The sequence below is a fragment of the Berghia stephanieae genome, chromosome 10 (genome assembly GCF_034508935.2).
Source record: "Berghia stephanieae isolate SIO BIC M18660-M18661 chromosome 10, UCSD_Bste_1.3, whole genome shotgun sequence".
Classification (NCBI taxonomy): domain Eukaryota; kingdom Metazoa; phylum Mollusca; class Gastropoda; order Nudibranchia; family Aeolidiidae; genus Berghia; species Berghia stephanieae.
In genome coordinates, this window is record NC_088369.1 from 38,608,812 (window position 1) to 38,633,791 (window position 24,980).

Here is a 24,980-nt window from a genome sequence, read left to right on the forward strand (position 1 = left end):
GTGGTATGCTCTTGGAATCTACATCTGATCCCTATTTGTTCTCAATTCCCCTTTGTCTTACTTTTTCTTGGGTGCTTTAATTGTAATTCTAGAACTTTTTACTATCCCATTTTCTTCCTTTTTACTGGCGCTGATATAACCCAAATGTGTTGCAAGCGCCGTAAAACCCTTAAAAACAAACAAGCGCTTACCTTTTCTTTGGTGCTTTAATTGTAATTCTAGAACTTTTTACTATTCTTCCTTTTTAATGGCGCTGATATGACCTGATATGAAACAAACATCTTAGTGGGATCTTGTGCTGGTGTCTGAGTGAGACATTTGGTGATGTCAAACTCTCTTGGAATCTACATATGTTCCCTATTTGAACCACTCCCCTTTGTCTTACTTTTTCCTCAAGTCCTTTTAATTGTACATCTAGAATCTTTTCACTATCCAATTTTCTTCCTTTTTACTGGCGCTGATATGACCGAAATGTGTTGAAAGTGCCGTAAAACCCTTAAAAACCAACAAACATGTCTCCATTCCAAGAGTGGGATCACAAATTTCTTCTGTGGGTGGGGTCTCGTCCTGATCTTATGGTGGGCAGAGAGGTCAATTTTGCTATGTCTTCTAACTTGTCCACAATGTCTGTATTCCCTTTCCATGTTGCTCTCTGTCTTTGTTCTGGATTGAGATTGTTCGTGGGGTTTTTTTTCCCCTAGTCAGCTATGATCCTTAGCTGGTAAGGAGAGGGTCAAATGTAGTACTTTTCTTTTTCTTTTTTTCCTGAGATGTTATTTTTTCCTGGTAAATAATTTCAATGTCATGTTCGATTTTATTTTGTACTTTGTAAATACTATACAGTGTTTTCTTCACAGCGGTATCCCCTACTTGTGCCTGGATGGGACATCAGTCAATTGCTCTACTGCCCCCCCCCCCCCCCCCCTTTTTTTTTTTTTTTGTCTTGTCTTTTTCTTTGGTGCTTATAACTTCAGTTTTACAACTACCCTACCTTCTGCCCTTATTACTAAAATGACCGGAAGTATCGCGAGCGCCCCCCCCCCCGGGTTCGAGCCTCGCTCGGCGCATCCTTGGAAAAGACTCTTTACTCACAGTCACATTCTCTCACCGTACTCAGGTGTAAAAATGAGTACCTGGCCGTTAACAGTAACAGCGTTGCCTCTAACGGGAAAAAAAAAGATTGTATTATCGCCTAACAGGCGTCGTCATGCCTCGTTCTTTATGTTCTGTGTTGCTGTTGATCAGGGATCCTTTGTAAAGCGCTTTGAGCACGTTTAGTGGATATTGCGCTATATAAAAGCTCAACTTAACAAACAAAAAAACGCATCTCCCAGTGAGAAATCCACCAGTTCCCCCTTACTGCATGTCGTAAAATTGGTAAACTTTGCCTCCAAGCTCCAAGCCTTACAGGCGCCATGTTTCGTTCTACTTACACGATAAGTTTGGCTATAGGCTTAGGAACCCTTGTGAAGTGATTTGAGCACATTCGGGGATAGAATTTCACATATATTAACGTCTTTGACATAATTTTATGGCCCGTTGGTGGAACATCCAGTTTCTGTTTTCAGCTGAGGATTTTTTTTTCTACTTTTTTTTCTCTGGGCGATAGATCAATGATTTTTAAAATCTCTCTCTCTCTCTCTCTCTCTCTCTCTCTCTCTCTCTCTCTCTCTCTCTCTCTCTCTCTATCAATCAATCTATCTATCTCTCTTAGTCCTGATATATGTTGCGCGTTTCTTAATTCCTTTAAAATGAATATTAATATATGATGATGATGAAAAAAATACAAAAAACAAATCCGGCACAATTTCGGTTGATGCCATGAAACTAATGGATGATGATGATGATGATGATGATGATGATGATGATGATGATGATGATGACGACGACGACAATGAGAGAGAGAGAGAGAGAGAGAGAGAGAGAGAGAGAGAGAGAGAGAGAGTTTTACGACATTTGTCAACCGGATGTAGTTTTGATTACAGGGCGATCTTCTTATCATGTGATAATGAGATCCGAAAACAAAATGGACTGTCGCCGACTAACTTTGTCGATTTTCGCTGTTATTTTCAGCTTTTTAGGTAAGTTTTGTTTGAAGAATAGCTTATTTTATCCGTTTTATTGAGTCACACAAATTCAAAGTCTTTATTTATATCAGGCTTAAGACTCATTAAAAAAATTGAGTCAACGTAAGCTCCGATTTCCACGATTCTATTCATTGTTTTGATGTCGTGGAAGTGAAGGCCAGGCGAATGAAGGTAGAGTTGTGTTGTCTCGCCTTTTTTTGTTGACTCTCTGACTCTGACTCTGAGTGAGGAGAGACCTTCCGAAAGCTCCTCGTGCTAGCATCTCTTTCAATTTGTATTTTAACCGTGGAGTTTTTTTGTTGATTTTTTTTTTTTTTTTGTCATTTGAATTTGTTCATTTCATTTATTCAATTTGTCAACTTGGGACATTTTTATCCGTTTACTTAGGGAGTTTAACAGTGACAGAAATTCTAAATGACTAAATGTAACTCACACACTTGAAATCAATGTCACATGAAAGAGCTGGCAACACTGATTACAAAACAGTTTGAATTTTGTTTCTTTCTTGATTAGAAATGTAGTTACAGCAGTTCAACAAAGTCTGAAATTTCAGACTGATTTTTACCCCCAAATTACCATTGACCATTGGACCATTGGAAAGTTGTGACCGAAACCGCATGCTGTAAATAAAAAATGGTTAAAACAGTCGATATAGAGTTCTTATTATTATATATTGTATACTAAAATGATTGTCTGACAATGCATTTACATTAATAAAGAGGAAGAAGATAAACATTTCAAAATAGCACATTACATTATTACATAATATGACGCAAATGTTACAAGTTACATAATTAAAAACTCGGCTAGACGTAAGAAACAATTTACTATATCACTTTTGGATTTATCCCCAATATCTCACTGAAACAATTGCAAATAATTCTCCTCTTTGTTTGATTTAATGATAATACATAGAGAATAAAAAGACAGGGTCTGCCAATAATCAAAAGTCCAGGTTTTTTATTATTGCCAGACAGGTGTCTGCCAAAATGATCAGTTTTCTTTATTTGAAGATATGTCTGAGAATAACGACAGCCTATGTTAACATCCATCTCTTTGAAACTGATGATACTTGTTATTAACTTTGGAGGAAGATTCCTGCACCCAAACCCCATCCAACTTTTTGTATTTTTAAATTTTAATCATTTTCTTGAGTTGTGGAAGACCCTCTTAAGTGGTTTAGTTAAGGGTTTGTCGGAAGGACTTCCATAGTTTCACAGCACACCTAAAAAGGGGATTTTTAAAAATTATTAGGGGGAGACATTTAATGTCTAACCACCACAAATATGACAAAGTGAAAAACATTTGAATCTGTCTATATTGTATAAAAGGGTGTTGTGTGCGCACGCTGGTGTGTGTGTGTGTGAGAGAGAGAGAGAGAGAGAGAGAGAGAGAGAGAGAGAGAGAGAGAGAGAGAGAGAGAGAGAACAGGAATATAGGGAATGTCTCTATGATGATGATGCATATATCTTATTGATATCATGTAATTTTATAGCAAGTATAACTACATTTTCTGGGTGGGGTTCCTGGCCTCCCATAGGCAGGGAGACACTGTGTCTTCTTTCCCCTATATCTGTTTTCCAACATGCTTTCTGTCTTTGTTTTGGAATGAGATCACTTGGTTTTGTCCTGGTCCTGGTCGGATACCCTGGCTGAGAGGAAAATACTCATATGTATAGTTAGTTTTGGGAGATAATATTTTTTTCCTTGTAAATCAACTGTTATTATGTTTTGTTTACGTATTATATATGATTTGTAAACATTTGAGTGTATTCCTCTTAGTGGGGACCTTGTGTATGGATAAGACTGTTAGGTGATCTCAAACTAAGTATATTGATAATGTGCTCTTGGAATCTACTTCTATTTCCTATTTGAACCAATTTACCTTTGTCTTACCTTTTCTTGGGTGCTTTAATTGTAATTCTAGAACTTTTTATTACCCATCTTCCTTTTTTACTGGCGCTGATATGACCTTAATGTGTTGCAAGCACCATAAAACCCTTAAAAACAAAAACATAACTAAATTTTATGACAAATTGCCATATTTATGGGCCATAAAGATCTATTATTATTTATTATGATAAAGATGATATGAATTGAAATATGTTTATTTTATTAAGTCTTAGGGGTGAAAAAAAAAACAATAATAATAATAATAACATCTTTTTAACCCTTTCAAATTAAAACCTCTTCAGGTGTATTAGATGGAAAGGTAATCCACATCAAACATGCCCCATCCTACATCGCATTCCAAGATGGATCGAGTGCCAGTCTCTCGTCCAGTAGTCTCCCTTCTGAATTGGCCTCAGCTTTGGGAGTTAAAAGTCAGGTTGGTATTTTTTTTGACTTAGTTGAATATGTAACTGACAGCTTTATTTTCTGTTCTCTCACTCTCTCTTTTAAATGTTTTTTTTTTAATTTTTTTTTTTACTTCCCAACATCTTTAACCATTCATCACAGGTTAAGATGGCCGCGAATTGTGGATCCAGGTGTAAACCTTTCTTCAGCAGGGGAAGGGGGGGGGGGGGCGGAATATTCATGGTTTATGGAATTATTATTATTATTATTATTATTATTATTATTACTATTATTATTATTATTATTATTACTATTATTATTATTATTATTATTATTATTATTATTATTGCTATTATTATGTAGCTACTTTTTAGATTGCTGGACAATTTTTCAAACAATCAAATTTCCTGCAAGAAATTAAACGGGGGAATTTTTTTTTCCACTCGGGTCTCTATTTTCACGTAGATTTATTTTGACAATGATTTCTCTCAGACTTCGGCTCAAGACATATTGACACGTCATTAAAATGCAGAAGTGATTATGCAATTTTTTGAAATGGCAGTATATCATTTTAGTCTACATTGAGAAAGGGCTAGGGGGGGAGGGGGGGGGGGGGGGTATTCAGAACTCGGGGAAGTTAACTTCGGCCAAAGCGCAGCTCATAAATGTTTCATTGCTGATTTTTTAAATCAATTTTTAAGATTTTTTTAAAAATGTAAAAAATTATTTCCTAACCAGAAAAATGCTGGAACCTTCAAGTCCAAGTCAGTCTTCAAGAGGCCGTCGGCCAATTTCCTTCTGACCTTTGTGACCAGTAAAGACCACGAGATTCCCCTGAACAGCATGGCTAGTTTTCCTATGGATTGGGTCAGACTTCCCTTTATTCATTTATTCATTCATTTATTTATTTATTTATTTATTTATTTATTGTATTTTTATTTTACTTTTAATCATTGTCACTGAGCAAAACTTTTTTTTTTCTTTTTAAATTATTTTTTTGTTTGTGTTGGTTTTATTAATGCTGCATTAAACTGGGATAAACTCCAGTTTCATGAGCTCTGAAGAAAAAAAAGTTAGCTTAGTTTATGATTCACATGATAATAATGTACTAAATTATTCTTCCCTCTCTTGCTCTTTTTCCTTCTTTTTTGAAATTTAATTAATTTTTAAATTTAATTTTCAAATACAGGACATGCCTTTTGTGGATGTTAACCAGCTGATGAACAACGTACAAAGGAAATTCTTGAGCGAAGATCCTCTGATGCTAAACTTTCTCTCTGATGATCAGGTATTTTGAATGTTAAAGAAGATTAGAAAAAGGAGTTGAGTTTGAAATTAAAAAAAAATTTTTTTTTAATAAAAAAAGAAGGAAATAATGTTGAACGGATATGAAATTGTGAATTAACACCGAATTTTAAATCGTTATTTCAATATATTTCTATTAGGTATTCCAGACCAAAATTTAGATAGCTTTAAATAGTAATCCAAGACTTTTTATTTCAAACTATGTGTTGATTGATGTACAGAACAGAAGAAATTATTTAAAAATATTTAAAAATAAAAAAGTTATGGCCTTTCGAAATAGCGAGAAAAAGTACACTCTTTCGCATTGCAAAATACTCCATTTTTGAGATCTCATTCTAAGAAAAGTAAATGACTAAGAACCCAAAGGATCACTTTTACATAAAGACTTGTACCCACACACTTTGTCTAATTTTTTCCCGTGCGCTAAGAAACACGGTTAAAGAGCTATTGAGATCTGAAAATGGAAATTTTGTCATTTTTCGCAATCAAGGGAAATAACTGATTTTTCGTCAAATTAACCAATTTTCAAAAATTCATTAAAAAATAACTAAGGATAATAAATAGTGCAAATATACCTCAAAATAAACAGAAAATTGTAAACTATAAACAACATTTAACACTAGACCTTTTCATTTAAAATACTCTTGAAATGAAATGAAATTTGAATGCCACAATCAAAAATATAAAAAATCCATGATTTTCAAAAATTCATAGAAAATTTTGAAACAGCCACAGAATAACCATTTTAGTCTTAAAAGAATTGCAAAGTAATAAACTATGCATGGATGAAGCATATTCACAGTCAGACTGCAGCAGATAACCTTGAGAGCAATCTAAAAACTGGCCAAAAACGGTCGACCAGATAAAATTATTGACTCTGGGGGAAAAAAGGAAATGTGATAAGATGAGACAAAACAGATGTTCCAACACAAAATGCACCTTGTATGAGCAATATAAATCCATTAATGGACAATTCTCACCCAAATCCAATCAAATAATACCCTTCAAGCGCTGATAACCCTTTGTAATAGCCTTATCAGCAACTGTCCAAAGTCAAGGACTTGCAGAAGATGTCACTTTGAAGTCCCACCTGAAGACATACTTGGACTCCACTTCTGCAATGTCCTCAACAACAGGCCACTTGTAAGTAGAGACACGAACAGAAGAGTCGATGAGGAACCTCACATAAGCCCGTTGATCACTGATAATGGTGACCAACATAGAACTTTTGATCATAAAAAATTGCTACCCATTGACCTTGACTTGTGAATCGAAACTCATCATAGTCATCGTCCACATCAGAATCAGACTGGTCACATACATTTTCCTCACTATCATCAATTTTCCTTCTCTGTAGAGGCAGTGGTGAGCGTCGACACTGTCGAGGCCGTGGTGAGCGTTGACACTGGAGTGTCAGAGGCTGATATTGGAGTCAGCACTGACAGTGCAGAGACAGATGTTGATACTGGAGAGACTGTAGACACCAGAGATGTTGATGATCCAGGTGTAAAGTAAGGTTCAAAAGTCGAACTGGCAAAAGATGTCACCTTCCCTGGATCCCGACGAATATTTTCCCTTAATTTTGCCATTATTGCCTTTGTTGACACGACAGCATTTCTAATGGATTTATGATGAACTGGTCCGAGCTTCAGAATACGTAAGAGCCAATCAAGTAAGAAGGACTCTGGCAAACCCTGCTGTGTCCGAAATAAGAGCACACTGCGAGTGATGCTCAGGGCACTCAGCGAAGGCGACAAGTAATCATGGTCAAGAATTTCATTGAGGAAAATTTTACACTCTGCTGGGTCGTGGATTGACCTAGTCATATCCAACTTCCTGGCGACGAGTATTCCTATCCTCTGGACAAGTAAGACACACTCCGGATATAGGTACGTAAACCACTCTGCAATCTGCAGAAAGAAAATAAATGAAAAATGATCACACACTGCAGGTAAGCTGCTGGAGCAGATTTATGAAATATAAGTAAAGCAGTAAACAATCCGACTTAACCAAATGGGGTAAAAACAGCAGCATGACATGAGCACTGAAATATGAACAGGTTGAATGCAGTAAATAGAAGTCCCTCAGAGACAGAGCCTTACATTCTACGGTATATCTTAGTTTTTGTAGCATTAATTGGGCAGTAACTTGATTGCTACCGTATGGATCTCAATACTTTCTGCTTGATAGAAGAGAATCAATTACTGGTGGTATGAAGAAGGGCTTTAAAATAATGAAATAGTAATGATATGTAATAACTCAATTGCACCTAATACCAGCTTCTGTGCTTGTGAGTAGGGTACTTGCAAACCATAGGGTCTCAGATGCAATACATACCTTGGCCTCAGATGATCCCCCCTCACATCGCAGAAAGTGTAGCTGAAGAAGAACTCGATTAGTTAAAGGGGCACTCCAACAAGCATCAGGTCGCCGACCTTTCCCCTTCATCAAAAACCTTCATTTCATTTCCTCATAGTCATCATCAACTGAAAAAAAAGTAATCAAGAGTCAATAAGTAGAAAAACAGGTCACAAAAAATGGGATTTCAAACTTTCTACATTGCCAACCATTACTATTACCATCATGGATATTTAAGCTTATTCTTATCTACTATATTATGCCTAATCTAACAACAAAATATTATTTTGAACATTTTGAAAAGAAAAAAAATATGATACAAGAAGAGTGGTGCTAAAGTTACTTTACCAATGAACACAAAGTACACAATATTTGAACATTCTGAAAAAGAAAATTCCATAGGTAAGGTAGCCAACTGGTTGTTTGTATGGAGAGAAGGGGGGGGGGTCTAGGAGAAGGAGAGAAAGAGAATGAGTATGTGTGCGAGGATGAGAGAGAGATAAGTGTAAGAGGGGACAAAGATTAGACAATGAGAGAAAAAATGAGAAGGAGATAGAGAGAGAAGAGAGAAAGAGAGTTGGTGGGGGGGGGGGGGGGGGGGGGAGTAGAGGGAGAGAGAGAAAAAATGAAAAAAAGGAGATATAGAGAGAAGAATATAGAGAAAGAGAGTGGGAGGGGGGGGGGGGGGGGTAGAGGGAGAGAGAAATAAATAGATAGAAAGAGAGAGAGAGATCCTATCTACTAATTTGAGCATCTAACATTATCGTTGGAAATGGCCAGTTCACTGTTTGACTCAATTGTCAATAAACAATAAAAAACATGAAAGCCGAAAATCGTTACTTAACTTCTACCTATCTTACGGATTGATTTGGAGACCCAAAAAAAGTAATTTAATTGAAGCAACACATAATTTCAGGAGTGTGCTTATTCCCCGTCAATTGATAAACAAACGCACTCGGTCGGGTGCCGCCATCTTAGATTTTTATGCCGATGTTGCTAGGTCGTGTTTGAAGAAAGATTTAAACACAATTCTTGACTTTGAAGTCAGCAATTGTCCTACACATGTTGAATTAACTTATATTTTATGATATCATGAAAAAACAAATTAGGATTTCATGGTGTAAAAAATTAACAGAGATCTGATCTGACATGGAGTTTCAAAATGAGGTCATTCTCAATATTCTCATTCTTGTCCAAGTCAGCGGACGATCATCATTTATATAAAAGATAGAATTAAATGTAAAATTGATTTAATAAAAGCCAAATTAAAACACTTACCTAATGATTCTTTTAAAAATCTGTTGAGTTCATATCCATTTTAGGAATTGAATAACACAAAGACACTTCAGTTGACTGAGACTCAACTGAGACAACGATGCTAGGTACGCCGGAATCAAAAGTGAAAATGGAATGCTCGCGTTGTGTTGACGTTTGGAACTCCGCGGGATGGTACAAATCTCGGAAACCATCGAGATTTAGATATTATAAAGAAAAAATGTTTCCAATCCTATTTTTGGCTTTAAAAAATCGAAATTTGTGAATTTTTGCCGATTTTAGGTATTTTTTCTGAAATATTTCGATTTTTTAGGGTTTTAATGTAAATAAATCACGTTGTTATTGGTATCATTAGAAAGAGCTTTTAATTCCCTTTCTAATAATGCTATTTGTAACACGATCCAACAAAAGTACTAGTAGCGTTGGCGGTTAAAAAATGGTTACCCATAAAATTTCGGTTATTCGCCGCGATAAAAAAACGCATTATGTCATGCTCTTTACAAGGGTCTAATAAACTATTTTTGCAAGAAAAATCATCAAATCTGACATGTTTTAGAAGGAGAATAGATAAGCTTTTCAGTGATATAATTTTAATCCCTGTAACTTAAATAGAAATATAGATTGCTTCAAGTGAAATTGGTTGAAAATTAGAGATTTTCAGGCCCGTTACACAGAAATGGACTGGATTGGGATACCTATTTCTATATTTTTTAATGGCACTTTTATTATATTTAACAATACAATCAATTTATTGTCTCTCCCAGTCATCTTGAAGGTGTATCTACTGATTGAAAAGCATTAACCATTCCCTTGCAGATTAATCTTTAGATTTTTAAACATTGTTTTACACGAAGACAGTAAAAAAAAAAAAAAAAAAAAATAACAAACTTACAAGTATGAATAAATAAATAGAGGTGCCTAAATGAGTCAATATAATGGAGATTTATATATAAATATATATGTATTCTGTGTTTACTTGATAAAGGCCAAGGGCTGAAACGTCGTTTGTTTTGTGTTGTTCATTCATGAGTCAGATTTACTCCCTTTATCTTTATCTCCATTACAAATATGAAACATACTGACTATATTTTTACAACTCGTCCATTTTAGTTGTTTAATGTGGAAACCAGAAATTCCATTTTCAAGTCCGTCCCATCATCCCTGACATTTGCCAAAGAGCGTCTGCTGGACTCGGATTCCATCGTATCCCATCATCCATCAGTTTACTTCAACTCCAGCCACGAGGCAGACGGAAAGCTCTTGGCAGAGTTGCAGACGGTCCAGGACGTCGTTTCTACTGTAAGTGGATGGAGGACTTTTTATTTCATTGAATCTCGATTTTCTTTTCTTTATTTGATTTTTTTTGTTTTTAATCTTGCATCATAAAATGATTTGTGTTTTAATGTATCACCACTACTACACCAGCCACCACATCATCATTCCCATCACCACTACATCATCATCCCTACCACACCACATCATCATCACACTAACCAGCCACCACATCATCAATATACACCAGCCACCACATCATCATTCCCATCGCCACTACATCATCATCCCTACCACCACTACTGCCATAACCACCACCACATCATCATCCCTACCACCACCACTACTACTACTACAACCACCTCCACACCACCATCCCTATCACCACTATTACTACAACCACCACCACATCATCATCCCTATCACCACTATTACTACAACCACCACCACATCATCATCCTTACCACCACTACTACTACAACCACCACCACATCATCATCCTTACCACCACTACTACTACTACAACCACCACCACGTCATCATCCTTACCACCACTACTACTACAACCACCACCACATCATCATCCCTACCACCACTACTACTACAACCACCACCACATCATCATCCCTATCACCACCACTGCTGCAACCACCACCATATCATCATCCCTACCACCACTACTACTACAACCACCACCACATCATCATCCCTGTCACCACTACTACTACAACCACCTCCACATCATCATCCCTACAACCACCACATAAACTATTTTCAAATTTTCATCCTTTATATTTTTATTTTTTTTATATATTAAAAGTCAAAATAATAAAATAAAAGCATGATGGAAATGGTTTATACCCCACCTTTTTTTATTTGACAGGGACTCGAGGGCATTTATTATTGTGGAATGATGTTCTAATTTATAATTATTTTTTATTTTCCCTCGTCCATTTCAGTTGCAAAATAACCCAGATAGCATCAAGACTAAGACCCCTGACCTATTGTCCTTCACCTTGACTGGTCTCAAGGCCGTAGGGGATGCCCATGGTTTGGGATCTAAGGAAACAAAGGAGGCAGAGGAGCTGGTCACCAAAACCGTAGATAGGGTGAGGCATTCTGATCGTTGACACACATGAGTATAGGATCAGGGCTGACAACTGTAAGCAAAAAAATAAATAAATAAAATTCCCTTTATTCGTCCCATATGGACTACAGTGCCCTCCGTACTAAAGTCACAACAAGATCTTGACAGCCTCAAGACTCAGGCCCAGGACCGTGACCAATGGAAACAGTTAACAACATGGATGGAGAGAGCAGATGTACTCATCGACTATGACTGAATCACACAATTCTCAGCTAGCGTCATTCAGACTGCGAAGCTTACTACTACTACTACTACTACTACTACTACTAACACAACTACTACTACTACTATGGAGGATTTGTCTCTAGGGTCTATTCCAAGGGAAGACTGGAATATAACCCAGGCATCAGCCGTAGTGCAGTGCCTCAAATTGAGCTAGGGCAAGGTGACTTGCTCAAGGCCACACAGCACGGTGGTGGGTGATCGAACTGGTCCCTGGTATTGGTCAAGAACATGGCCATGGTCAAGAATCTTATAATATTATAAGACAAAACCGATGTGACTAGTATATCTAATGTGGCTTTGTGGTATGACACATGCCTTTGGACCAGTAGGTCCCAGGTTTGAGTCCCACTCTAACAGTACTTAGATGTAAAGAAGAATAAAATCATCTTATAGGAACCATATCTCGTCGTAGATGTTAAGAGTTGCTGAGAGAGAGAGAGAGAGAGAGAGAATCTAATTGATAACGATAACTGCAAAACCCATTCTGTATAAATTATTTGTTGTTTGTTCTTTGTTTTCTTTTTTTTGGGGGGGATGTTTCTTCCACCTTGCTAGGTGGTGTTCAAAATAGATACTTGATCTCCATTCTGTTCGTCATCTCCATCTTTGAGTAAGTAGTAGTCCTTCAGAGATATTGGACACGTGGAGTCGAAAAAAACTTTTTTTGGGGGTCATATCTGATCTTATCTACTGTAGTGACTAACGTTAACCATATAATATAATATACTCCCTATTGAATTTCAGTTGACTGAGGATTTGAAAAGCATCTACGGTGGAAACGTTATGGTTGAGGTTATCATCACCCCTGCTGTAGAACACGTCAATGTAAGACATACGCGAAGTCTCATGGCTGCCAAATCAAAGAATAAGGTAAATCCAAAATTTCTTTCTTATATATATATATATATATATATATATACATTATTTTAATATTTACCACAATGTTTTTCATTCTGCTTTTCGATATTCTATGTGAACTTTGAACAAGATGTGTTGTGACTGTTATGGTGATTTCGTAATCGAATGAATGAACTTTTGTGATACCAAAAAAACTATTGTAAAGCACCTCTGAGCACTATTTGTGGATACTGGCGCTATATCAAATAATAATTGTAAATAAATATAAATAAATAAATAAAAGGTTTGGTATGATGGCTTCCTGGATACAATTTTTTTTTTTTTTTTTTTTTGGTGATTTATTGATGAATATTTTATTTAGTCATTTTTTATTTTATTTCAGATTTACTTTAACTTTTTATCCTTTTAATTATCTTTTATGTTTTCTCCGATTCATCCTCCCATCCCCCCCCTTCCAGTTCTCCCATCTCAACCTTGCCTTAGATTGGCACGACGATTTCCCCGTTTCATTCAACATCGTTTTGTGGTTGATGGTCCTCCTCATCCTCCTCGTCATCTTCATCGCCTACGGCGTCTGGAACATGAACCCCAATCTGGAGTCCATTCTATACCGAGTCCCCCAGGACGAAAGCAAGAAGACCAACTAGACTCATAATGGGAGGGGGGGAGAAATGAATGAATTGCCGCTTGAGGCTCGAAGACATAAATAAAAATATTAAAATGGAATGGAAGCTTCTATGTAATTTACAAAGACAATTGATATGGATTTTTCGGGTTTCTCCTTGGGTCAACAAAACATGATCAATGAGACTTTTAAAAGACAAGTTTTGTCTTTAATGTTTCTGATGCATCGTGTTACATTGACCAAGGGAAAACCCGAAATATCCGTTTTATCTGTCCTTGTAAATTAAATTGGAAGCTTCTATTTTATATTAATATTTTTATTTCTTTCTTTTTTATGCAAGGCCTTGTGGTTTCATCTACAGGACCTCCTGTAAAGTGATGGGTGTTGCGTCACATCCAAAATCAGCACTGTGGACCAAAGTAGTGGGTGTTTTGTGACACCAAAAATCCTGTAGACCGGGATATGGTCATGCAGTTTTTAGAAAATTTATAGAAATAATTGCAGACACGCCCGTTCTTTAAATCATAATGATTTATCATTTTTAACAACAACAAAAAACTTTTCTTTTTAAAGAAGTTAAGTTTTGTCTTGAGACTGATTGGATTAAAAAAGTTATATATTCAAATTTAGTTCATTATTGATAAGTTATGTTTTGTACTTGACAAAATAAGCTGCTCTTATTTTTGGTTGTATTAACAATTTTCTCAAAGGCGTTCATTTTAATTTTATTCCTTAGTGTAAACAGGAAGTGGAAATAATTATACTAGGATACTGTCAATCTGTGGTCCCAGTTTTGCTAAGTATTTCTGATGAAAGTTGTATTTGAAATTATATTGTAAGAGAGTATTAGAAGAAAAAAAGTAGTAAAGGAAAATTGTTTTTGTGGCAATTAGATCATGATATGGAAAGGTTTTTGTAAGTTGATAAAAGCAAGGTTGAAAGCTTTATTTTTTTCACCCTTTGTGGGGAGGAGGGGGGGGGGGGGGGGGGGGGACAAACGGGAGTAGTGTAATTGGATAAATGGGACAACGAGTTTGAATTGGTGTAAAATTACAATGAGTGAAAGTTGACAAATTGTTGCTGACAGATACCAGTTTTTTATTTGATGTCTGTCGAAGTTAAAATATGAAGTATTTATTGAATTGGAGTGTTACATTTTTCCCTTTACGAATGTTTTGTTTAATCTACCATGGTCATATTTCATTACATTTACTATTTATCGGATTTTAGAGTCAGGTTCGTACGTGTGTAGTAGTAGTAATTAGTAGTCATGGATGTTTGTGCATTGAAATAGTGATATGTATTGAAAACGGTAGTTACTTTTGTTTATTTTTTTTACAAAACTCACGCTAGTTTGATCCACTGCACAACTTGTTAAGTGCCGTGTCAGTGACTTTTGTAGTCTCAAATTTTTCTCTGGATTATTCTATTTTTTAAGTAATGCTTTCCATTCTATTCTATTCTATTCTATTCTATTAATTGCAGTTTTTCCTATGTTGTAAAATATCAGTGAAGATTTGTTAATTAAGTCTATTGACGTTCCATACCTAGCTGATAATAAAAAGCCTCGTCTTCTATACTTTTCTCGAGAGTTTGTGGATGTGGATTTGGATGGAGAAGCCATTAGTGGATAACGTGTATAGCTGGCTGTGATAAGGATAAGCCCTGTTGCCATTCCAGGACATTGTAATGCCGCTCAATAGAATGATTGCTGTAAGTCCAGTCCAGGTGATGTACATCATGTGTGAGTGGATCACTGAATGCTTGTATGAAGAGTGTCTCTATTTCATGCATCAATATTCATTCTTTAAGAATAGGATGCGATTTTTCTCTCTAAGTTTTACAGTCTTACAGTTTTCACGACTGCAGAATTAGTAATTTTACTCTTGCTTTGTAGAAGAAACTCAAATGATTCCCTTCTCTTATCGTGAAAACTGGGTATTGAATTGTGTAACGAGATAGAGATAAAGAGAAACTCGTGATTTGAAAGAAATCGTTCATTTCATTTATTTATAACTTGTCATCTAGTCATCTCAGTGTAATCTTTGTATAACGTGTTTGTAGTGAGGAAATTATTTAGAGTGAGTACTAAGCTCATAGAGGCTGTGGACTGTTAAATGTAATGTACAACAATGAATTACACAGTTCAAAATAGAACAGAGTACTACTTAACGCATAGAACATTTCGGGCTGAAAACTCTTCCTCTGCCAATAACAAAAAACAATTGTAATTAGCTGAGGAAGGGTTTTGAGTCCAAAATATTCAGTGTTTATAGTTAAGTTGTTCATTATTTTGAAGTTGTTATTTTAATTTTTTGAACATTACTTTTTGGAAATATTTAAGAATGGTTTTTATGAGAATGACACAGCGTCGGAGGAGAAAAATATTGGGGAATTGGTACGAACTGGATTTGAATCAGCTCCACTGCCATATCTGATGAAAGAAAACATCACGGAGATTTTCCAGGTATTTGATACTTGCCTGTGGGGAGGTTGATGTTAAATGACAAAGGCCGGTCGAGTTTGTGTTTTTGTTTTTTTGTTTCTTTTTTTCAAAATTAATGACTGTCCGAGTCGGATGCCTAACAGTGATCTCTGTATAATAATTCTGGGTATGTATGTATGTTATTTTCAGTTCAATTTGATTTAATGTATAACACGAGTATTTTGGCTGTGTTTGTCCATATCTTTCATGTGTAGGAATTTCATACACGTTTTATATCCATGCCTGTCATCACGGGTGCAGAACTGTTGTCTTGTTTGTTTACAATACGTTGTATTCACCACTCTTAGTTTTGTGTTGACAGTAATGTCAATGCCACTATCAGTGCTGGTGGTTTTCCTCGGATCTGCGGAAATTTGCAATTTTGGAATCAAGAGGAGGAATTTCCTCCTTTTATAAATATTATTACATTTCCCCCCAGTCAAATAAACTGGTGGTGAGAGACGTGATGTGTGGTGGAACAAATAGATGCGGTTTCCCAGTCTCCAGAAGTTAGCTAGAGTACCAATGATGATTTATCGTCTCGCTTGCTCTCAAAATGGGAGTTGGGGTTGTATAAATATAGGGCTTAAAGGCAGTCGTCCAAAAATTTTCTTTTTTTAAAAAACTTTTCGTCACCACCAGCACTGCATTATGATCCGTTCCATTCTCGGATATGACGGATGAAAGTCGATTCGGTTCCTTTTTGGACATTGTTTTGTCATCATTTCCATTTGTAATATATTATAATATGATGCATTCCTTGCTCCCTTTGTCGTGTGAACTTGAAGAGTTAAAATGTGTGAATAATGAATGATGAGCTTTAATATGATTATTATCTCTCGAGTTGTTTTTTAACCTTTTTTTAAAAAGTTTGTCTTGAGTTTGAATTGACGTTTTCTAACGATGAAATCAGAATAGGTTTCAATTTCAATATTCATTTGTAAAATTTTAGGGGTTTAAAAAAGATATTGAATTACTTTTCATATATATTTTTTTAAATATCATTTCATTTTTTTTCTTTTTATTCAAAAATGTTATTTTAAAAATAAGTTGCTAATTTGCTTTAACTGACATTGTATTGTAACAAAGAAGAATGTATATATGATATCATACTAACCAGTGAAATATTTGTGTACTCAGATAATGCATAATGAGTTACTAAAAATATAATTATTATATTATGGATGTTTAGAGTGTGACTGTTTTATGTTGTAAATGTTGTCCGTGTTTATTTTCATTCAGAAAGGTAATTTTGTTCACCACCCGTCGCCATTCCAGTGTGATTGTAATGACTTTTGTTGTTTTAGTCCAACCCATCCTTTCATTGATAGACAGAGACGCCTACACTGTGCTGAATTCCAATAGTTCCATCTAAATGAGATTGTGCTTGAGACTGTGTCAACAAGTCAAATTTGCAACATTCAACAACACTAAAAGACACAAGTATATATGACGTTATTTAGAAAAGCTGTGGAAAAGATTTTGTTTTCGGACTTGTTGTGGATTAAATAGTGATAAATTACATGGAATATCTGCCACCAAAATTAAAGTAGAAATGTTAATTTAAGTATTTAAAAAGGGTGGACAAAGTATCAATGTTATCCACACTTTTTCAACCCATTGAGAGGGTTTTTTAGGTAATCTTTTGATACAATATCACGTCCGTTTTTTTATTATTTCTCATCCAGTAACCCAAAGAAAGTAATGAAATTGTTTTTCTAATTTGCACAGCTTTGTATTGATTTCTTTTTTTTGTGTGCGTCATTTGTTTAAAAAATGACCTAATGGCACAATCTCACTTTTGACTTCGTAGGAAAATCTGTTTCTGTGGATTATTATCAAAGAAAATGACTCACAAATATAAATATCCTCTAAAAGATCAATGGCCAAACAGGCAATTTTTGTTGTAGTTGTGTGTTCCTCATGAGGAACTTATCCCCATTTATAAATTGTGTGTGGTCCTTACAGGACGATTGGACGATGAAGCACAAAATATATAATATATATATGTGTGTGAGAGAGAGAAGGAGAGAGATTGAAAGTGCATGGGTGAGTATGAATACAAGTATGTGTTGAGTATAAGGAAATGAAAGAGATCATTCATCCTCCATCATTGTTTATTTCCCTTCACATTCACGTGGTATTATTTATTAATTGTAGTAATCAGAGAATGTCTTGTATTTGGTAGCGATTTGTAGTAATAAAAGTTATAGAATTATTGATTTGTATCATTATCATTCATGTCATTGATAAATAAATAATTATTTGAGAAAATAGTTGATTTGGTCTTTTGGATTTATTGGGGTCTTGATATTATTATTATATTGTTCAGTTGGTAGAGGTCTAGCCTCACAATCAAAGGTGCTGCAGGTGTAGCTTTTACTTTAATATATACAGTCGCGTCTTTCTAATCCTACTGACTGGGTGGGGTTCCCTACCTCCACAGTGGGCAGGGAGGTACTTACTGTGTCTTCTATCCCCCTATATCTGTTTTCCATTGGCTTTCTGTCTTTGTCTTGGAATAAGATTACTTGCTTTTGTCCGGTCCTGGCCGGATGCCCTGGCTAGAGGGAAACAGTCAAATGTGTAGTTAATTTTGGGAGATGATATTATTTTTCCTTGTAAATCATCTCTCTGTTATGTATTATTATATTTGTTATTTTTAATGTATAATGATATGTAAGCATTTGAGTGTATTCCTCTTTGTTGGATCTTGTGCTTTTGTCCGGATGAGACATAGGTGATCTCAATCTAAGTACATTGGTGGTAAGCTCTTGGATTTTACATCTGATCCCTATTTATTCCCAGTTCCCTTTGTCTTACTCTCTCATGGGCGCTTTAATTGTAATTCTAGAACTTTCGACTATCCCATTTTCGTCCTTTTTACTGGCGCTGATATAACCTAAATGTGTTGCAAGCGCCGTAAAACCATTAAAAACAAAAACATATGTTTTCGTGTATTAAATTGAAGCTTACATTCTATTTCACATTGTTATTTATGGAAATATACTCTCAAACCAACGCAGAATATTCTCCATTGCAGCACAATCTGTTTTTTTAACGGTACGCAATGTGGCCTGTTGTCAGACTTTACTGTTTAATCGCATCCCGCTTGGATGCTAGACTTACATACATTAACATTTTATATAAACAGTATTAAACAAAAATAAATATTATATATGTAACAGCTTCAAAACAGAACAAAATACCAGAAACATGGAACGTTTCGGGCTCAAAACCCTTCTTCAGTCAACGACAAAACATAACTTCTTGACATTAATTACATTCAATTTTATGGATTTTTCTTAATTTTTAATACTTGGGGGGGGAGGGGGGGGGTTAAAATATAAACAGTTTGTAGTTTCAGTTGGAAAAAGAAAAAAAAAGATAACATGATAAAGGTTTGTATTTTCAAGGGAGACAACTTGTTTCAATGTACTAAAAAAAGGGCATATAACCTATCAGAGACATTAATAAAACAAGAGGAATCACCCAGTAAATTACGAGTTTCACAGTATATGGATGAGTTCCCTCCCTTGAATATAGGAACTTGACGTAACTCAGTGCCGTACTGGCAACTTCTATGTTGCTTTGTTATTTTTATTACTATTATGTATATTATTTTTATTATTATTATCTCTTTGATTTAGCTTAATATCACATATCATTTTGTCCTTTTGAGGGGGGGGAGGGGGTGTCCGATAGCAGTTGGTAGAGCATTCGCTTCACTCACAAAGGGACCAAGATCGATCTCGGGTGCAGTCGGGACTCCCCCCCCCCCCCTATATAATACTATATAGATGTGGTCTCAATACCCTCAGTGGCAATTGCCTTGGTTCGAAACCAGGATAGACTCCGGCTCCATGAGCCTTGTGGCTCTTAAGGATTAACTTTTTTTTTAACACTCAGGAGGAAAAAAAAGACAAAAGTGGTTCAAATTCAAACAGAAAAAACAGAAACAAATCTGCATTTTGGATTTTAGACAGGTAAAGTTAGCTCAGTAGTAGATGAGTAGCCTCAGACTCAGAACATAATTAAAGGGGCTGGTATTGGTATTACTAGTACTAGTCCTGGGTACCCTCAAGATTATTTTTCTTCTGTCCACCCAGCAGCGATTGGGAAACTGAGTCTGTACTGTAAGGTCTTGAGGAAAATAAAATAGTATGAATCATATGCAAAAGTGTTTTGTTTGTTTTTGTTTTTAAGGGTTTTACGGCGCTTGCATCACATTAAGGTTATATCAGCGCCAGTAAAAAGTAAGAAAATGGGATAATAAAAAGTTCTCGAATTACAATTAAAGCATCCAAGAATAAGGCAGACAAAAGGGAATTGGTTCAAATAGGGAACAGGTGTAGATTCCAAGAGTAGCAAACGTGTTGCTGCTGTTCGTTAAATGCTACACAGAACCCAGGATAAACTTCAGGCCAATGGTTCCAATGGCACTGATTGACTGCTGTAAGCATAAGACTAAGACCACCTAAAAGATGATAGGATAGTCAAACTACCATAATCTGAAAAAAATAATTTTAAAATTTTGGCCAGAAAACTCGTCCTTCAAATGTCAATCGATTAAAGTGACCTTCTTAGTTTTCGCAAAAAAAATTTCAAACCTGGGACATACGATTCCTGGTTTGAGTGTTTTTGTCAAAATGACGTTGAAGGGCATTTTAATCTATGGATATTTAAAGAACGAGTTGTTTTGTTTTTTTCCAAAATTTTGCTGTAGAAGAACACACAAAAACACACACACACACACATAAACACACACACACAAATACCCACACTACACACAAATATACAAAAGAGAGAGAAAAAAACAAACGACAAAGAACACTTTAACTCTTAATTCACATTTTTTAATTTTTTCATTTTCATTGGATGAGAAGGCTGTGAAAGTGAAATACACAATTAAAACATGGGGAGGGGTCAACAGGGGTCAATGATGACGTCATTTTCTATCAATGATTTGACTGGAGATGAATACAATAGAAATAAGTAGCAGAGGAGATGAATGATGATGATGATGATAATAATAATGACGATGACAACAACAATGATGATAGTGACAATGAAAATTTGATGGTTGTGATGGAGACAACATCAACACAAATGATGATGCCGATGGTGAAGATGAAGATGATGACGACGGCGATAAGACGATAGTGATGAAGACGACAATATCAACACAAATGATTATGATGATGAAAACAATGACAAATGATATTATAATGAGGCTGAAAACGATGACGATGAGTAACGTACATCACATGAATACGACAAAGGAGGGAGGAAGGGGGAAGAAAAAAGAAATGACATCATAAAACATCAAACATCATGTTGTCGTCTTATATCAATTGTCGTCGATAAAAAGCTATCAAGCACATAACTATTCAAGTCATCAAAGTATATTCTTTAATTTCACCCCACCTCCCATTGTCATCGTCTTGTACACACACAAGTTCGAATGCTGCCATTTAAAAAATAACTATTGAAATATTCACGTTTGCCTTCACATCCACTACACCAATTTGAAAAATTTACATTCATTCTCTTTTCTCCGCATAAAGTTCGTTCGATCCGTTTTAATAGTTAACATTAGGTCACATTAGTGAAATGCCAGTAAAATGGAAGTTAATGGAATCGTCAAAAAGATTTTAGATGATCCAAGTTGCTAGCCAGAACTTATGTTTTTGTTTTTTTGTTTTTTTAAATGGGTTTTACAGTGACAGCTACATTAAAATTGAGCTTTTATAAAGTGCAATATCCACTAAACGTGCTCAAAGCATTTTTACAAGGGGTCTCTGACCAACAGCAACATTTAACACGTAGGACGGGACATGACGCCTGTTAGGCGATATTACAAATTTTTTTTCGGACAGAGACAACGCTGTTATTGTTGTCAATCAGTCTTTCTAGTCTGGCAGAGTTGGCTTGACTGACAGGATTCCACTGTAATTTATTCTTTCTTTGAAGAAGCTGTTTCATTGATTTAAGTTCAATACTTTTTACAAATAAATAACAATGTGAAATTGAATGTAAGCATTGAATTTAATATATAGGAAAACAGATGAAAGGGATGTTTCGGGTTTCCCCTTTATCAACAAAACTGGATGAAATAAACACTATAGACGAATGAGATGATTATCATTCATCCTGTTTTGTTGATAAAGGGGGAAACCCAAAACATCCATTTTAACTGTTTTCGTATATTACATTGAAGCTTACATTCAATTTCACATTGTTATTTCTTTCTTCATGCTTCGACCAGCAACATTTACATTACTCTTTACAACAACAACAACAACAACAACAACAACAACAACAACAACAACAACAACAACAACAACAACAACAACAACAACAACAACAACAACAACCACAACAACAACAACAACAACAACAACAACAACAACAACAACAACAACAACAACAACAACAACCACAACAACAACAACAACAACAACAACAACAACAACCACAACAACAACCACAACAACAACAACAACAACAACAACACACAACAACAACAACAACAACAACAACAACAACAACAACAACCACAACAACCACAACAACAACAACAACAACAACAACAACAACAACAACAACAACAACAGTTCACAAAGCCATCCATCCATCCATCCATTCAATCAATCAACCACACAATATCTGTCACTCCATCCAGTCCTGGTACTACTTTCTACATCGAATCACAGTGAAGACTATTGTAAACGTTATTGACTTTAAAAAAAAAAAACAACAAAAAACAACTTTAAACCCAAAGCCATCCAGCCAGCCAGCTAGACCAAGCAAACAAACTAAAAACAGTGACACAGTCATATATTGTGTATACACATACACACGCCATACACATATTACGAACTACCAAGCCCATACCATATCACTCACACACACATACACACATAACATATTGCGTATACACATGATACCAACCAACACGCCCATACCATACCTCACACACACACACACACACACACACACACACACACACACACACACACACACACACACACACACACACACACACACACACACACACACATAACATATTGCGCATACATGTGATACCACCCACCACGCCCATACCATATCTCACTCTCTCACACACACAACATAATACAACATAACACACAGCAAAACTCAAGCAAGCACACCAAGCACACACATCAATCCAATTTACACACTATGAAAAAGTGTGTATGAAACAGCACCAGACTAAACAGGAAGAGAAAAATACAAGAAAAGAAAAAAAACATCCTAAAAAATAAATCAGCCCGACTCGACTAGAGTTCAAACCTCGGACTTCCCGATTATCGGTCTGGGAATTTCACACACACTTTTTCAAATCTTTATCTTACACCAGTGCCTGCTCCCTACTTAGTCAATCCACAAACTCGTATCTTACATCATACAGTAAATGTTGACATCAGTAAATGGCCAGTACAGCTGAAAGACAAAAAATAAGCTATCCTAGTTTATTGAGACCATCAGAGATGAATTTTTCTTCTCTGCCTCAACCTCAAATCATTGGGGGGGGGGGGTTGGAGTATTGAGAATTTTCGGCAAAAAAAACTGCATCAACATCCATCTTATTTCATTTCTAACAATGGCCACAACTATACTATAAATAATAATAATAATAATGATAATAATAATAATAATAATAATAATAATAATAATAATAATAATAATAATAATAATAATAATAATAATAATAATAATAATGATGATGATGATGGTGATAATAACAATAACAACGGTAATAATCATGTCTTTATACAAAACTACAACCAACAACAACAACAAGAAATAACAGCTGTGCTTCACAAGCAACGCCTTATGTAATTCTTCCTCCCATTTAGGTGGCTTTCAACCCTCATCACGATTGGCCCGATATACGTCTCCTTTTTATCACAGACAGAGACTTCCATGTTTGTTAGAAGAGTGGGTGTGACTTCTGACACCGTGAAGGAAAAAAATAATTTTTTAAATTGAAAATTGGTGACTTTTAAAAAAACAAACTTTTCTAGTAATTTCTTCACAAGTTCAATATAGTCCCAAATACAGAGCTGCCAAGCCAATCAAATCAAGACTTGAATATTAACTCGATAGCGTTCCTTCCCCCCTTCCTCAAAGTCAAGAAATAGTAATATTATTAACTCTTTAAGCCTGGGTGGGGTTCCTACCTCCCATAGTGGGCAGGGAGGTACATACTGTGTCTTCTATCCCCTCATAACTGTTTTCCAACATGCTTTCTGTCTTTGTCTTGGAATGAGATTACTTGGTTTTGTCCTGGCCCTGGCCGGGGTCCTAGCTGGGAGGGAAACAGTCAAATGCATAGTTATTGTGTTGGGAGATGATCTTTTTTCCTTGTAAATCATCTCTCTGTTATGTATTATTATATTTGTTATTTTCAATGTATAATGTTAGCATTTGAGTGTATTCCTCTTGGTTGGATTTTGTGCTTGTGTCCGGATGAGACTTAGAGGTGATCTCAAACTATGTACATTGGTGGTGTGCTCTTGGAATCTACATCTGATCCCTATTTGTCCCCACTTCCCCTATGTCTTACTTTTTCTTGTGTGCTTTAATTGTAATTCTAGAACTTTTTACTATCCCATTTTCTTCCTTTTTACTGGCGCTGATATAACCTAAATGTGTTGCAAGCGCCGTAAAACCCTTAAAAAACAAAACAAAACAAAAACAACTCTTTAAGCACCAGAGCAGAATCTGTTCTACTGGTCAATGGTTGCACAGTGCAGCAGATCTTGAAAGGCAAAAACAATAATGTAATCCAATCCTACTTTCAACAAAAGTACTATAAATTGAACCAATTGTATCATTTCTATCATCAGAACATTCAATTGGCCCTAGGGGGGGTATTTTAATTGAGATTTTGCGTCGAATTTGAATGTCATTCAATCAGGTGTCAGCCATTTTGTGATGGAAATGCGAATATAGCCTCAGCGCTGAAAGAGTTAAAATCCTTACAATCATTCTTGCATCAGTCTCGATGCATCAAAA

At 35.6% G+C, this 24,980-nt stretch overlaps 2 protein-coding genes across 2 annotated transcripts in view; both read left to right on the plus strand.

The window, feature by feature from the left end:
• The window catches only part of LOC144981101 (uncharacterized), an 860,429-nt gene that overhangs the window by 431,219 nt on the left and 404,230 nt on the right, over positions 1 to 24,980 (plus strand). The window lies entirely within an intron of this gene.
• LOC144981093 (renin receptor-like) lies at positions 1,984 to 18,209 on the plus strand. The gene is made up of 8 exons (XM_078929216.1): positions 1,984 to 2,081; positions 4,283 to 4,416; positions 5,124 to 5,252; positions 5,575 to 5,673; positions 10,434 to 10,622; positions 11,555 to 11,704; positions 12,712 to 12,837; positions 13,284 to 18,209. Exons 1-8 carry the CDS (start codon positions 2,009 to 2,011, stop codon positions 13,470 to 13,472), a joined length of 1,089 nt encoding a protein of 362 aa, XP_078785342.1. The 5' UTR covers positions 1,984 to 2,008; the 3' UTR covers positions 13,473 to 18,209.

Bases quoted from the DNA above. Each gene is read 5' to 3' on its own strand.
- LOC144981093 (XM_078929216.1), top strand. From the start codon at position 2,009: ATGAGATCCGAAAACAAAATGGACTGTCGCCGACTAACTTTGTCGATT. The intron at 5,674-10,433 runs GTATTTTGAATG...CGTCCATTTTAG, and splicing joins ACTTTCTCTCTGATGATCAG to TTGTTTAATGTGGAAACCAG. The intron at 11,705-12,711 runs GTGAGGCATTCT...ATTGAATTTCAG, and splicing joins TCACCAAAACCGTAGATAGG to TTGACTGAGGATTTGAAAAG.